The sequence below is a fragment of the Myotis yumanensis genome, unplaced genomic scaffold (assembly GCF_028538775.1).
Source record: "Myotis yumanensis isolate MYYU_CA2020_CCGP unplaced genomic scaffold, mMyoYum1.0.hap1 SCAF_3, whole genome shotgun sequence".
NCBI classification, from domain to species: Eukaryota; Metazoa; Chordata; class Mammalia; order Chiroptera; family Vespertilionidae; genus Myotis; species Myotis yumanensis.
This window is the reverse complement of record NW_027223754.1, coordinates 207632171-207648025: the sequence shown is the minus strand read 5'-3', so window position 1 is coordinate 207648025 and position 15855 is coordinate 207632171. Positions and strand designations below refer to the sequence as shown.

General features: G+C 55.7%; 2 protein-coding genes across 2 annotated transcripts; both read right to left on the bottom strand.

Annotated features, from left to right (window-relative positions):
* Window positions 1-2458: 2458 nt before the first annotated feature.
* On the bottom strand, window positions 2459-7320 carry NOL12 (nucleolar protein 12). The gene is made up of 6 exons (XM_070411077.1): window positions 7164-7320; window positions 5783-5888; window positions 5466-5514; window positions 4795-4937; window positions 3269-3366; window positions 2459-2832 (listed from the first exon to the last, which is right to left on the bottom strand). Exons 1-6 carry the CDS (start codon window positions 7244-7246, stop codon window positions 2667-2669), a joined length of 645 nt encoding a protein of 214 aa, XP_070267178.1. The 5' UTR covers window positions 7247-7320; the 3' UTR covers window positions 2459-2666.
* Window positions 7321-11026: 3706 nt separating this feature from the next.
* On the bottom strand, window positions 11027-14182 carry LGALS1 (galectin 1). The gene is made up of 4 exons (XM_070411076.1): window positions 14074-14182; window positions 12844-12923; window positions 11537-11708; window positions 11027-11224 (listed from the first exon to the last, which is right to left on the bottom strand). Exons 1-4 carry the CDS (start codon window positions 14080-14082, stop codon window positions 11078-11080), a joined length of 408 nt encoding a protein of 135 aa, XP_070267177.1. The 5' UTR covers window positions 14083-14182; the 3' UTR covers window positions 11027-11077.
* Between the last annotated feature and the right edge of the window lie 1673 nt (window positions 14183-15855).

The following is a 15855-nucleotide window of genomic DNA, read 5'->3' as shown; positions in this document are numbered from 1 at the left end:
AGGTGACATCTGAGCGAAGACTTGGAGAAGATGGGGCAGTGAGCATGCAGGGCCTGGGGAAGAGTTTTCAGCTGAGAGGACAGATGCAGAGGTTGGAGTGGAAAGAAGGGAGAGAGGAGTCAGGGGCAGGTTGGTGGGTTGTGCTGAGCTCTCTTCCCAGCCCTGGACCTGCCTGGTTGCCCCCCTTTGTGGAATGGCTCAGGGCTAAGGGTGTAGTGGTGGCAGCCAAGGAAGCATCACCATTTAGTCCCAGCCTCACATCCTCCTTTGTATTCTCTGAATTCTGCTTATCTCCACTTTTGCTCATGCCGTTTCCTGTGGCTGGGACACCCCTCCTCAGAGATCTGGGGAAGCTGGATAGGTTCTGTTCCCGCTATACCCCACTGAGCCTCAGCTTCCTCTCAGCCAAGTGGAAATGGTCATCCCAGCTCTCCTTGCCCACAGGCCTGGTGGAGAATCACATGCTCTTGGCAGGCAACATAGAGATGCAGGGGAGTGTGGCCCAATGGAGCAGAGACAGGAAGGCACGAGTCTCTAAAAGGGCCATCAGGGCTGACTCCAGCCTGTAGTTACCTTGCACAGTAGTGACCCAAAGCGGCCAGGCTTGCTTTTACTGACCGCTTTAGAGGCTCATGACTTGATAAAGCTGCTAGAGTCCTCAACCCACAGGGCCCAGGAGATGGGGGGCAGCAGGAGTAAAGAACCAAAGGTAGGCATGGCGAGAGGCGCTGCTGGGAGAAGACAAGTTCTCCAGAGGGTTCTGACTGCACCACAGCCGACACTAGGACTAGCACAGCCACAGGCTCAATGTCCTGGGTCTGCTGGAGGAACCAGTGGCACGCGTAAGAGCGATGAGAATACTAACCAACTTCACCAGTTGTAGGTACAAGTTATACATGACCCCATGTCACTGGGGATGGGAAGAGACCAGGTCAGATGCCTCGGCAGTCAGCAGCAACTGCACACGCACTGAAGGCGACCGGAGAACACTGTGCTGAGAACTGGTCCACACACAGGTCTCCTTTTAGCCTTAGAGCAACACTAGGAGGTAGGTGTCTCCTATCATCCTACACATGGGAATAGACCCAGGGAGGTCAGCAGAGTGAGGAGCTCAGACAGCGGTCAAGTGGCAGGGCCCATATTCAAATCCACACTCTGCCGTCCACTGATGCCCAGGCCTAGCTGTTCCTGCTCACAGGGGCCTGTGAGGGCTGGGGTCACATTCCGCTATCTTGGGTTGAGCACCAGAGCAGCCTTGAGCCTGGTAGCAGGCTCTGCCCTGGACGGAGGCAACCAAGTGGGACTGAGTCACCTGACCCAAGCACAGGAGGGGACAACCAGAAGGCAACAAGAGGAGCGGGTGGAAGGAGCCGAGAAGCAGGTCACGAGGCCTCCTGGCCAGAAGCCCTGAACTGTGCGTGCCCATGCCCAGGTGTGGCCTTCAGAACTGCATCAGATATCACCAGAGAGGTGTTGATGGCGACATGGGAAAGCACCTGCCCGCCCCCAGGTGCAGCCACTGTTCCTGAGCCTGCCCAATGGTGGGGTGCGGCTGCTCCTGGAATGCCTTCCCTGGGAGGAGTAGGGGGAAGGCCTGCCCCACAGACTTCAACTCCCTCTCCTCCAGGCGTCTCCTATATCCCAAAGCCACAGACCCTGCAGCAGTGCTCTCATCACAGCTCTCCTGTCACCGTGACCATCTCTCACTAGTCATGAACTTCAGTGGGGATGAGAGCACATCTCACTCCCCTTCCAGTCCTAGTGTTAGGGTCCTGACCAGGGTGCAACACAAAACCCCTGTGCCCCAGCTCAGAATCACCAGTAAGTGGTTAGGGGGGAGTCAACGATGCTCCAGACAGTGCTCTGGCTTCCTCTACCCTCTTGGTCAGGGGAACAGCAGAGTATGTGAGGGGTCACTAGCATGCAGGAACAAGGGTGGCTTTCATCAGCTCGGAGGCCTGGAAGGAGTGTGAAGCCTCGCAGAACACCAGCTGGACTCCCGAGGGGTCTGCTCAGGAAAGGGTCACACTTTCAGACAAGATGCATTTTCTTTAAAAAGGTTATTCACTCCTAGCGCCTGAGAAGCTGCCTGTTTGGGGGTGGGGGATGCTCCAAGAGTCATCTGCTCCCACCATTTCAATTTCAACTGAGGAGACGAAGACCAAGGAGAAGGGACAGACTGCAAGTCTCAGCTAGTAAAGGGCAAGCTTGGCACTGCTCACCCCCCAGCTGCCCGCTTTCCAGAGCAGCAGGTGGACTCTGGATTCCAGCAGTGGTCATGCTGGTCTGCACCCCTGGTCAGGGGGCCTAGACCTGACGCTGCCTCTTCACACCCACAGGGAAAAGTGGAGGGTGAGGATGGACCCAACTCTCTGACCACGCCCACCACCCCAGCAGCCTACCCTTGGTGCATGGCCTTGGGGCCAAGGACAAACCACAGTGCACTCAGTTTCAAAAATCTGAGGAAGGCCCAGTGGTGTATACATTTAGGAAGATGCTCCAAATGTGGCTCAGAAGGTACCTCCTGAGGGAGGCCAGTTCTCAGCTGCCCGCTTCTTCTGGGGTAAAAGCCCCCGGTGTCAGTGCAGGCTGTGTTACGGGGACAGCCAAGCAGAGGCGGGACAGATCTTTGCAGCCCAGGCTGGGGCCAGGCCTGGTTCTCGGGCTCACTCTCCACTGTGCCGGGCTTTGCCGGTTAGCCGGCGGCGCTGGGTCTTGCTGGTACGGGTGGCACTTGGGGGCTTCTTGGTGGAGTCCTGGGCTCGTCGAGGATGTTTCTTCTTGACTTTTTTGCGGTTGTGTGCATGCAGTGATGCCGTGAGAGAGGAGATCCTGCGGGAGGGTGGGAGGCAGTGAGGCTAGGGGAACAGGGCCTAAGTGAAAGGTTGTGTTTACCTTGGGGAACAGGGCGTAAGTGAAAGGTTGTGTGGGGTTGACTGACAGCCCAGCTCATGAAGAGGAAGTCAGGACAAGCCCACGATATCGGGAGTACCAAGTCCATTCCAAAGGCAGCCTGCTCTGACCCAGAGGGCCAGCCAGCTCCTCAGCTCAGAGAGAGAAAGGTCTTTACCCCAGGTACGAAGGGCTTCCAGGGTCAGCCGTTCTTGGAGTGGGGATAGGGGACAATGAGAAGCTGAGGACCACATGAGGCCCCATACCTGCCCCACCCACAGCACTCCCCGCAAGCCAGCGGGCGGTGGCTCTGCAGGCCAGATCACCAGGGCAGCCATGCAGAGAAGGCTCAGAGGGGAGGACAGGCCAAACTCACCGCTGGGACAGCAGGGGCTCTCTGGACTTCCTGGGTAAGGCTTTGGTCGGCTTCTCCATGGATGACTCCTCCTCCTCAGACCCAGGCCCGGCCCCTTGCTAAAGAAGCATAGGACAAAGACTGTCACAGAGAGCAGTGGACTGGGAGGCCAGGCAATCGTGGCTCTATCAAGTGGGGGCACGATTCGCCACCTCCCAGGCCTGGGCTGGGGCTCAGGGAAGGCTCTGTATGCCCTGGAGCAGGAATTACGCAAGGGAGCGCTGTATTTCAGAGTCCTCCGCTGCCTGTTTCCAGTGGGCACGCAACACTCACAGATGGAAGAACTCTAAAACGGGGACAAAACTTGTCTTTGCATCAGACCTTTCAGAAGATGGAGCACAAAATAGAAGGTGGATAATCAGACGTGGCAAGGCAGTGGCTCCAGGACTTAAGCACACTGTAACCCACGATAGGAAATGTGGTTTACCTGTGACTGTGTACTGACAGTCCTCGGGTTACGTCGGACTTGACGTACGTTGTTTCGTGGTTACGTCGCCATCTCCCATTTATTTATTAAAAAAAAAAAGTTCCGTCGTTTTGACGTATGTGCTTTATATTTTTTATTATTTATTTACCACAAGTAAAAGGTCAGGAATTGTTTTCTTTCTTTTAATTTTTTAGTTTCACTTCATTACTGCTGTGTATGTGCTCCATGCGAGTGACATAGGTGCTTATGTAGGTGGGTTCCGACTTACCACGAAAATCATGTTATGTCGTGTTGCAGGAACGGATCTCTGACGTAACCTGAGGACCTACTATATACATGTATACAAATTCCTACACAACCCAGACAGACAGACAGACAGACAGACAGACTCTAACTGAAACTAACTTACTGAGATGCTTTCCGATATTCAATGATAATTCTATTCTTTTTTTTTTTTAATTCTCACCCGAGGATATGTTTATTGATTTTAGAGAGAGAGGATGGGAGAGAAAGAGACATCGATGTGAGAAACATCAACTGGTTGCCCGACTGGGAACAAACCTGCAGCCTAGGTATGTGCCTTGACCTGGAATCAAATCGGCAACCTTCTGGTGTATGGGACAATGCTCCAACCAACTGAGCGACACCGGCCAGGGCTACTTCTTCCTTCCTTTCTTTTTAGTGCTCTTAGAAGCCTGCTAATAACTCACAGCCCACAGGTTGAAAACTCACTGTCAGTGCACTCAGATGTGCCGTGTTATTATTGCTGCTTACCATGCAATGGAGTGACCACAGTAAACAGCTATCTTAAGTGCTTCTAATGGGTTCTCCACTTTCAACCTCACAGAAATCCCACAAGGCAGGTGCTGCCATTAGCGAGCCTCAATGTACTGATGAAAGGAAGAGGCAAAGCAAAGAGAAGCCCAAGCTCCCCAAGCCGCTCAGTGGTGGAGTTCGCCTGTGAAGCCCCAGACTCCAGGGTTCTGTCCAGGCCCAGAGGGAAAGAACCCTGTGCACTGGACTCTCCATGACATGGACCAGGGCTGGGAGTGACACTCACATCAGGCGGGGGCAGTCCGAGCAGCCGGGCCCCTGAGAGGTCCAGGTCACTGATGGTGGTCACGGTGACTGTGTGGTTGGGGTGGTCATACTGCACTGACTCTGTCTTTGCCGTCACCAGCCGGTCCAGTTCATCCGCCTCCTCTGTTCAGGGTGAGCACAGAACTGAGCCTCAACACTAGGGCATAAGTAGCCAGGCCTCAGCCCCTCCCAGTCCTGGAGTGCAATGCTCCCTCTACTCTGTAGGAGAGTATCTGGGAGGTCACTGGCTCCAGCGCCTGGCCTGCCAACAAATGCTAGAAGTCATCCGATTCCTCCTTTTGTGTCCCAGGAAACCCTCAGCCCACACGGTTCCCACCTAGGACAAGCCCAGTGTGACACCAGGAGCTGCTGCCCCTTTCCCTCTATCCCCAGTCCCTCCAGGTCTCAGAAACTGGGCTGTCTGCTCAGAACCTGTTTACCAAGAGGTTGGGTCTCCTCCTTGTCTCTGAGCCACTTCCATTTAAAGGTACCCAAGGACCACTCCTGTCCCCGGGGTCATCACCCAGACCCTCAGAGTTAAGGAAGTCAGCTTCCGTGCAGCCCCAACACCCCTATCCTCCCACCCACCAAGGGATTAACAAACCCAGGCCTGTTGGCTATTCTCCAGGTCAGGCCAAGGATGGGACTTACCCAGTGCCTCCTCTCTCTCTGCCAGCATTTTCAGGTATTCTTGGTGGCGCTGAAACCAAAAGGGAGGGGAACACAGTGAGTATGATGGCTGTCCAGCCCCACCTCAGGCAGGGGCACTGCTCACCTCCAGAGTGAGTGAGTGAAAGGCCAGGAGATCCCATCCTAAACCTTCCCCAGACCTGGACCCACGGTGTCTCTACCTGTACAAATGCTTCCCAGGCCTGCTCACGCCTCCCCTCACCCCTGCAGATGCCCCATTCAGGCATCCAAGGCGGCAGGTCCCCTGGGGTGAGACTCTCCCGCCCTCCCCTCTGCACCTCCTCCCGGAGCTTCTTCTGCTCCTTTTTGAGCCGCTGCTTGATCTCCTCTATGGCTGCCTTCTTCCGCTCCACCTTCCGCTTGTGGAAGCCTGTCAGGTACTCCCTACAGGAAAGAGGCAAGGGAGCGTCAGGAGATACAAGGAATAAAGGCTCGCTCCAAAAACAGCTAAAGTGCACCCTCGGTCCTAACCGGTGTGGCTCAGTGGATAGAGCGTCGGCCTTTGGACTGAAGGGTCCCGGGTTTGATTCTGGTCAAGGGCATGTACCTTGGTTGTGGGCACATCCCCAGTAGGAGGTGTGCAGGAGGCAGCTGATCGATGTTTCTCTCTCATCGATATTTCTAACTCTCTATCCCTCTCCCTTCCTCTCTGTTAAAAATCAGTAAAATATATATTTAAAAAAATAAAATAAATAAATTGCACCCACAGTGTGCCACACACCATTCCCAAAACATACCTGTGGTCCTCACAACTACCTGTGCCGTGGGTACCAATCCCTGCCTTACAGACGGGGTCACTGGGGCACAGAGAGGCTAGGTTACTTCCCAAGGTCACAGAGGGGGAGGTATGAAAAGAGGGAGATGGTGCCTCTTTCTACCCAGTACCCTCCAGGGCTTCCAGCTTCAAGAAACAGAGACAGTGAAGGGCGTGGGCTGCGGGCCTTTGAACCCAAACAGGTGGGCCCGTCTATACTGCCCAATTCCACTCCCCGGTGAATTGAGCCACTTCCAGCAGGACTTTCAGGCCACCCTTACTCGGACCTCTGCACTTTCTGCAGGACCAACACCGCCTTTCCCCAGGGCATTTGCCCGCTGGACCCCTCCATCCCTGTAGGCCTGTGGATGCCCCACGCTCCCCTCCCTCCATCTATCTGAGCTCGGCCCCTTCCCGGCTCTGGAGTACCGACGGCACCATTCCCATCCATTCCGGGCCCCCACACTAGGTTTTTCCATGACCCACTACCCTACGCTAAGGTGGCACACATGTAGGAGTACATGTCTGGTGAGCGAATAAATGGGCTTAAGCCACGCGTGTCATTTATTTGTCGTTTATCTTCAACATCTGAGAGCACTGCATGCGGGGCGGCCGGCTGGGCTAGGGAGGTCGCAGCCATTGCTCCGAAACCCGAACTCCCGGCTCTACGAAGCTGGGTGGTTTGAGGCGGGGAGAAGAGCGAAGGGAGGGCGGGGCGAGCGGTTCCATTGCTCAGGCCGGGGCCGAGAGCGGCCGCTTCCATTCGGCCCGAGAGCGTCCAGGGGAGCCGCGGAGCACGCCGCGAGGGCGGGGCCGGAAGGGCCCGGGCGTGAGCGTGCGCGGCGCGGGGATGGCGTAGGCCTTGCCCGGCAGCCGGAGGGGATGCGGCCCAGCTTAGCACTCACCGCCGCTTCTCCTCGTCGAAGCTGAGAACGAGCCGCGGCCGCCGGTTGTCGCCGTCTCGCTTCTTCTTCTTGTTGCGGCCCATAACTGTGAGGCCTGGGCGGTGCGGCTCCCGCTCCCCTAAGACACTTCCGGTGTAGCGTCCTCAGCCTTCCGGCGCGCCTGGCAACGTCGCTCCGAGGTTCCATCCACTAGAGCTGGTCTTTTAAAGGGACCGCCCCAGCCAGTCTCCCCACCCCTCCCTTCTGGGTGTAACGAGCAGAAATCCGCCCGGCGACTCCCAGCCCCATTCCTTCTAGACAAGCACGGTACCCGACACAGAGTAGGTGCTCAATATGGAGTTATTAGTGAATGACCAAAGATTGTTGATCCTACTTTTTTTTCTTTTAGTGTTTTTATTTATTTATTTAAAGATATATTTTATTGATTTTTTTACAGAGAGGAAGGGAGAGGGATAGAGAGCCAGAAACATCGATGAGAGAGAAACATCGATCAGCCGCCTTCTGCACACCCCCTACTGGGGATGTGCCCGCAATCAAGGCACATGCCCACGACAGGAATCGAACCTGGGACCCTTGAGTCCACAGGCCGACGCTCTATCCACTGAGCCAAACTGGTCAGGGCTATTTTTATTTTTTAAAATATTTTTTATTGATTTCAGAGAGGAAGGGAGAGGGAGAGAGAGATAGAAACATTAATGATTAGAGAGAATCATTGATCAGCTGCCTCCTGCACGCCTCCTACTGGCAATTGAGTCCCCCAACCCAGGCATGTGCCCTTGACCAGAATAGAACCTGAGACCCTTCAGTCTGTAGGCTAATGCTCTATCCACTGAGCCAAACCAGCTAGGGCTTATTGATTTCAGAGAGGAAGGGAGAATGGAAGAGAGAAACATCAATGATGAGAGTGAATCATTGATCGGCTGCCTCCTGCACACCCCCTACTGGGGATAGAGCCTGCAACCCAGACATGTACTCTGACGGAGAATCAAACCTGCTGACCTCCTGGTTCATGGGTGAGTGCTCAACCACTGAGCCACACCAGCCGGGCCTGATCCTACTTTTGATTCTGATGTTCACTTGGGGGTGCTCTCCAAGATCACGTTTCTGGAAGTAAACTACCTGGATTAGAAACCTGGTATCCCAATTACAACTGTGGGTGCTGGACCACTTGCCTTTGCCGTTTGTAAAATGGGGATAATTATAGCGAACTTTGTCGTGTTATTGTAAGGCAGTGGTTTTCCAACTTTGGTGTGCACCAGAATCTCCTGGGGGGGGGGCATGCTGAAACCCAGATCCCTCGGCCCCACTCCAGAGTTTCTGATTCAGCAGGTCAGGAGTGACCCCCAGAATTTGCATTTCTAACACTTCACCAGCTGATGTTGCTGATCCACGGACCAAACTTTGAGAGCATGATTGTGAGGACTAAATGAGTTATGTAACATGTGTATCACATAATCATGCCACACGTTTGCTACACAAGCTGTCTCCCCTCTCTATGCCTCAGTTTCCCAAGTATGGAGTAGGGGTGTCATAACTAACCCTCTACTGGAAATGCAGGCATGGATGTTGAGGCATTCACTGAAACAACACCTAAAGGGGAGTTTTAGTAACTGGGCTTACATGCCTGAACTTTCCTGTAAACAATCATATAAATGGAGCCACTTTAAAATGGAGCCAGAGCTGTCATCCCAGAGGGAACTGCCTTATGCCTCAAATCTTTGAAAAGTAAAAATCAGGGCAAAGTAACCCTGGACAGGGCCTCAGCAACCTTGTTTCCCTAAGAACTGTTTGCAGAGATAATAAGAAAGCAGTTATCGTGACTCATGGAATGATGACTACTAGACTGAAAATTTAAAACATTGTTTAGCATTCACATCACTATGTTGTTACCTGCACCAATAGAAATGCCTTCCTTCTATTGATGTAATTGTCCTCCTTCCCTGTCTCATAAATACCACTTGCCTCTGTCTCCTAGTCAGAATATTGTTTGGGCTTTTGCCTGAATTAATGATTCCTTAATAACTATCCTTGCTGGTCTCTAATAAATGCTTGTTTGCCTCTCACCTTGAAAGGCCCCTTTATTCTTCGGGTAGCACTCCGTTCTCAATGCATCTGTGCTGGGTGGTCCTACAGACTGCAGGAGTTCGGGGTTGGCTCCTCCGGTGTGGAGTGCTTCCCAGCGGTGGTGACCCCAGAACAACTGAGAGTGGGGATACCAGAGGCATAAAAGACTCTTAGGACCCAACCCTCTCCTTTGATAAGTGAATGGATCCCAGAGGGCAAGTATGCACTCGGAGTGCCGGTTGAATGCCAGGCACACAGAGAAGGGAGTGAGCCCGGCCAGCCTGGTTCAGTGGTTGAGCGTCGACCTATGAACCCGGAGGTCACGGTTCAATTCCCCCCAGTCAGGGCTCAGGTCCAGGTTTCAGCTCAATCCCCAGTGTGGGGCATGCAGGAGGCAACTGATTAATGATTCTCTCTCATCATTGATGTTTCTATCTCTCTCCCTCTCCCTTCCTCTCTGAAATCCATAAAAAAATATATTTTTTAAAAAAAGAGGTGAAGGAAACCAACATTTACAGAGCCCTTACTGTGTGCCACGCACCATACATTCTCTACATTATCTCAGCAAATTCTTGCAACACCCCATAGGGTAGATACCAGTATGAATGCAATTTGATAGATGAGGAAACAGGTTCAGAGACGTTCAGTAACTGCTCTGAGGGCAAACAGCGATGGAGCTGGAATTTGAACACAGGTCAGATTCCAGCCCAGTTTCCTTCCTCCACGTGTAGTGGTCTCTCTGCTTATCTGTCCCAGGGCTTTCCTCTCGCTCCATGTAGACCCGGTTCTGGTGTATTGTGGGTGTTCAGCCAGTTTAGGGAGAATCAACGTGAGTGAACTCTCAGAACCAGAGAAAGGCAGTTGAGGGGACACTTTCTCCAACGTCCAGCAGAGGGCGCCCTCCCACAGCCAGATTTCCAAAGCTGTTTCTGGGTGGCCTCTTGGGTGACTCAGGAGAGCCTGGAGATTGGGTGTGGCTCTTAGGAGCCGCAGCCCGTGCGCTCCCTCCTTCCAGGCCCTCTTATAGAAATGTCCTAAGGGACCCGCCGAGGTGGGACTCCCACCCGAAAGGGCCCAGGTGTGAGTAATAACCCCCTTTTATAGGTGAGGAAATGAAGGCTGGAGACAGACAAGACCTCCCCAGGGCCCCCCAGCTGCTGCTGGCTGTTCTGGGAAGTGAGATTCGCCAAGCTCCCATTCCCCGCTCAGCTGGGTGTGGCACAGACAGGGCATCACGTTGCCACTCAGAGGCTTGAGTGCCGTGGGGGCGAGAAACCACTACTGTTTACCATCTTCCTCTTTCACACATTTCTCTTCATCCTCACACTGGTTATGTGCTCCTAGCCCCCCCGCATGTGAATAACCAAGGCTCTGGTCAGTTCATGCACACAAGGCCACACAGCTGCAGCCCTCACCACCGTCTGAACAAACCAGCTCTTTCTAGTTCTTGAGAACAAATGAGGGGCCCAGTTACCCTTCTCTGTGCTGCCCCAGATACCAAGGCATGAGTCAGTCTGTCCTGGCCTCTTTCCCCCTGGTTTCACTTATTCATCTTTTGAGCACCTACTGTGTGCTGGGGCCCACTAGAGTTGGAAGCTGTGTGTCACCAAGTCCCCTACTATGTACTGAGCTCTCTTCTCCACCCAGGGGGCTCAGGGGAAGAAGATGTCACTGGCACTTAGCAGGTGTGCATCAAGGCCGTGGATAGCAGAAAGGGGCAGAGCCTGGGGGAGTTAGTGGAACACGCCCTCTTACACTCACACACTCACACACACACACATACACACACATGAGGCTGGTTCAGGGGGAAGAGGCAGCTGCCTTTATTGTGTGCTATGGGTTGGCTGCCTTCAATCAAAGGCCACACACTTGATCTTGAAGTCACCTTCAGCTGTCAGGTAATTGATGGCCTCCAGGTTGAGGCGGTTGGGGAACTTGAACGAGTATCCATCTGGCAGCTTGATGGTCAGGTCGGCCTGGTCGAAGGAGATGCACACCTTGGGAGAGGAAAGGGCAGTGAGCAGTGTCCCCAGCGGGAGCCTCGGTGCAGCCACAGCCATGGCCCACAGGCCACGGGCCCTCCCAGAGCCCTTTCCTCCTGTGGCCCTGACCGCTCTACCTCACCGGTGAGTCCGCTGAGGTTGGGAGAGGGAGATGACACAGGAGGTGAGGGAGGGAGAGAAGCGGGTGGGCAGGAAGGGCAAGGTGGGGCCTAGGTCTCTAGCCACTAAACCCAGCTCTGCCCCAGCCCACCCAGCCCCCTGCCCCAGTCCCGAGCCCCCAGCCCCCAGCCTCAGTCCCGAGCCCACCTCTGCAACACTTCCCGGCTGGAAGGGGAAGGCAGTCTCCCGCTGCTCAGCCCCCCAGGCTCCGCCATCCTTGCTGTTACACACAATGGTGTTGATGTCTCCATGTATATTGAAGCGAGGGTTGAAGTGCAGGCACATATTGTTGTCATCTTTGCCCAGGTTCAGCGCGAAGCTAGGGGGTAACAGGTGGGAGGGACTGAGGCCTCCGAGGCCAGCTGTAGGCCAGCGGCAGCCCCCTCAGACCAACCATTCTCTGGCTTGCAATGCCTAGAGAGCTGGGAGGATGCATTGAGCCCGGAGGTGAGAAACCTGATTCTATGTCTTGGCCGGCCACCTCCTTGATGTGTGACCTGGAACAGGTCCCTGCCACTCCCTGGGTCTCGGTTTTCTCATCTGCACAATGGGGGCCACACAAGAAGGAACTCTAGGGTCTTGCTGCGCTGACAGCCAAGACACTTGCAGACTGTGGTTTGTGACCCAGCCCTTTGGCCGCGGTGGGAGACTCCCTCCAGATGACCTCTGGGAGTGCCAGTGTCCCGTCTGCCTTGTGTATCTTTGTATCCTTGGTGCCCAGCACGATGCCTGACATGCAGAAGGCACTGAATAGCTCTGGGGCGAATGAACAAATCACAACCCATTTGCTAAGTGGAGGAAATAGCAACCCTGGCCCCTGAGGTTTGGTAAGAATGAAATGAGTAATGCACGCGGCTCTGATCGTGTCAGCTGATCATCTCCGCACTGAGAGATCCGGCATCTCACATCCTCCACACAACCACCGACCCCTTGTTTTGGTTACTGATTAACAAACTGAGGCTCAATGCAGTTGGTTGACTAGTCCAAGGTCGGTCACATGGCTGCTGAGAAAACAGACCAGCTGGCTGAATGATGAGTGAAGGAAGGACTGAAGGAACGAAAGGTTGAGCGCTGGGCTGCGAGTGAAGAACGCAGGAGAGAGGGACCGCAGAGGGAGAGCATGGGGCGTGACACCCCTCTCATTTCCCTCTCCCCGCCCTGCAGCCTCAGGTCCCGCCCAGAGCCTGGAGGGGGCAGGCCGAGGTAGGCGATGGAGCCGCAGCTGGTTTAGTTTAAGAGGCTCCAGTGGGGAGGGGAGGGGGCGGCACTGGTGGAGGCATCCAGATCCCGCGGAAGAAGTGACTCATCCAGAAAACCCAGCTTTGGCCTGCGGCCACCAGAGGAGAGGCCAGAGTGGGGCCTGGCTGGCCACGCCCCTACCTGACCTCGGGCTGGACCCTCCGGCTCCCAGACCCGGCCACCGCCTCCGGCCACTCCCGCCTTCGCCCCCTCACCTCTTGGCGTCGGGGGCTATCTCGCCCCGCACTCGGAGGCACTCCCCAGGTTTGAGATTCAGGTTGCTGGCGACCAGATTCTGCAGGCAAGACCCCACCCAGGCGGGTTAGACCGTTAGAGGATGCAGCGTCCCTGGGGGTGGGGTGTGTCCACCTGGATCCTCTGACCCCGTCAACTGGGAAATCAGGTGCAAGTTCTAGCCTTTCTTTCTCTGTGTGGCCCTGGGCAATTCTCTGCTCCCAACCGGGTCAGTTTCCTGGTCGGTTTCCTATCTGCAACACGACTGAGGTTCTAGAATCCAAGGTCTAGAAGGTTCTGCGGTTCAGCGTGGAGATTTTGGATTCGGGGTGCTCTCGTGCCTCACGGACCGGATGGAGAGAATCAGTTTCTGTGTGAGTGAGGGAGTTGGTGCAAAGGAAGGTGGATGGAGGGGTCTGCCCCTCTGCTGGAGAAGAGGGGCCTGGGGCTGGGAGACCCCCACTAGCCCCTCTGCAGAGAGGAGGGCGGTGGAGAGGAAGCCCCGCGGAACAGGCCCGACTCCTTTGGGAGGGAGCGAGGCCTTGGTCCGACTTGGCAGTCTGGCTGGCTGGGGGTTAACAAGATTGAACGCACAGCTTAACTGCTAGCGAGTGGTTCCTTCTGCCAGAAACTTGAGCGGTTTCCCTCCGGGCCTGGGGAAGGTTCCCGCCTCCTTCTCTCCTCAGCCCCCACCTGACCAGCCTGGACAGAACCCCTTCCACCCACTAACCCGGGGAGGCCCCTTTCCCTTCCCGGGCGGCCATCTCGGGTCCTGGCGCCTTTTCAGACTCTCTAGAGCAGAGGGTGACTGGCCTGGCCGGGTGACTGGGAACAGCTGCAGCGGGGGTGGCTTTTTGGGGTGGGGGAGGGGGAAGGGACAGTGGCCTGGGTGCCATCAAAGTGCCTCCCCCCACCTCAAGCTGGCCACACCCTTTCTACTCCTACTTCTCAGAGCTGCAGAATGTCGGACCTTGGCAGAAATAACTGTGCTGTCAGACCCTGGAGGAATCCAGAACATTCTTAAGCCCGAGAAAGTCTTGGGGGACCCTGGTGCCCACCCCCATCTTACAGATGGGGCCCCTAAGGGCCCAGAAAAGAGAAGGTACTTGCTCATGGCCACACCGTGGGGCCTAGGACCCTGGCTGCCCCCACCCTCCCAGCTGTCTGCCCCCACGCCACCCCGAGCCTTGGGGCGGGGTCCCCGCACTCACACAAGCCATGACTGAGGACAGAAGGATGGTCTCGGGGACTGCAGCACCAGCTGTCTGAAGACTCCACCCGAGAGATGGGCCCTGAGCCGCTCCCACCCTTTTAACTGGACCAGACCCCGGTGAGTCCCGCCCTCTGGAAGCTCAGCCAATTGAAAGTCAGGACAGGGATAGGGGCCACTGGAGGCGGAGTCCATGGACTTTTTGCAGCCAGTTCTGGAGCAGAGCTGACCAATCAGAATGGTGACCCCCCCTCCATGCCTTCGTAGCCACGCCCCCAGGGTCCAGGCTCCACCTCTCATTCTCCCTCATCCCTCCCCAGCCCCCACGAAAAAATTGTGCGGTGGCAGGGATTGGGGGAAGCCAATGGAAAATAGTTTGAGGATGAGCTGGGCCCAGGAGTTGGCGGGAAGGGGCCTGGGGCCAGCAGGCTGAGCTAGGGGGTACCCAGGGAAGACCGCGGCGGGGATGCCAGGTCCTTCGGGGAATTAGACCTGCGGTTCCTGAGGCTGCACCCTGGCACGGCCAGGGTGTGACCCCTTCTGTAGGCCTATGCAGAGGGCCCAGGACCCATTAACCACAAGGCCCTGCCCTACCCGGGCCTCCCCCGGAAGCAGGGATTGTGGCTGCAGCTGCGCGTGCTTGTCACTAATGCTAAAGAAAGGCTGGGCCGGATGCCAAGTCTGAGCAGCTGCCAGGGTTCAGGGCTCAGACCTCGGCCCTCCTGAGGCGCCTGCAGGGGACCCTCCAAGAACCCCTGCTTGACAGCCTCTGGCCTGTCTGAGAGGGTCAGGTCTGGGGGCGGGGCTGAGCTGGGGAAGGGGTGATGGGGGGAGGCGGCGGCTGATTCAAGCCATGAGGGGTTAGGGCCCCTGCTCTGTGTACCCCGCCCACTCTCCTCACATCTCTCCCTCCAAGGCCAGGCACAGCCCTATCTTTCCCATCTGGTTAGCAGATATTTTACTGAACACCTACTATATGCCTGGCCCTGAGCTGGTCTGAGAGGATTGAAAGAATGGAACCCTCCCAGTCCCTGCTCCCAGGCCGTTCACTGTTAGGGCAGAATCTGGCCATGAACCCAGTGAAGGAATAGCATGATGTCAGCTCTAAGACAGGTCACCAGTAAGCACCTTGGTGGCATGGAGGCTGTCCAGAATGTGAAGATGGCCTTGAAGGATGCGTGGAGGAGGAGGGCTGGCATCCCAGCCTGGGCAGAGGCTCGGAAATGAGAAAGCACAGACTTGGGGAACAGTGAGCATGTGGCCACGGCTGGAGTTTAGGGTGTGCTGTGGAAGCATGGAGCATGAGGCTGGGAGGCCAACAGTACCTGGATGAGGAAAGGCCTCACGGAGGGGCTTGCACATGATTTTATCTGAGGGTGCTGGGGAGCCACAGAAGGTTATAGGGAAGGTGAGTATTGAGGCCAGATTTGGGCTTCAGGGAGGATCACTGTCGCAACAGAGTTGGGGGTGAGTTGGAGGGGTGCTCACATCACACTCAGGAACCAGGTGGAGAGAGGGGTGTGGGGAGCACTGGGCAAGGTGGGAAGCTACTAGGGAAGGTGCCAACGGGACTTTCTTCTCCAATCACTGTCCTCCTTCTGAAATTGGCAGCACCAGAAAGGAAAGAAGATGTGGACCAGGAGCGACTCCCATCTGGAGGTCAGGCCAGCAAATCCACCCTGCCCTCCATTACCTTCCCAGCCCAGCCTCCACTGTCCCACACCCCACGGGCCACCTTCCTCCAGTGACTGCAGCCCACCCTGGCAGGGAGGATCGGGAGGAC

Bases quoted from the DNA above. Each gene is read 5' to 3' on its own strand.
- LGALS1 (XM_070411076.1), bottom strand. The intron at 11,709-12,843 runs GTGAGGGGGCGA...GTTACCCCCTAG, and splicing joins ATAGCCCCCGACGCCAAGAG to CTTCGCGCTGAACCTGGGCA. The intron at 11,225-11,536 runs GTGGGCTCGGGA...TCCTCTCCCAAG, and splicing joins AGCCGGGAAGTGTTGCAGAG to GTGTGCATCTCCTTCGACCA.
- NOL12 (XM_070411077.1), bottom strand. From the start codon at position 7,246: ATGGGCCGCAACAAGAAGAAGAAGCGAGACGGCGACAACCGGCGGCCG. The intron at 5,889-7,163 runs GTGAGTGCTAAG...TCTTTCCTGTAG, and splicing joins TTCGACGAGGAGAAGCGGCG to GGAGTACCTGACAGGCTTCC. The intron at 3,367-4,794 runs GTGAGTGTCACT...ATGCTTCTTTAG, and splicing joins TCGGACTGCCCCCGCCTGAT to CAAGGGGCCGGGCCTGGGTC.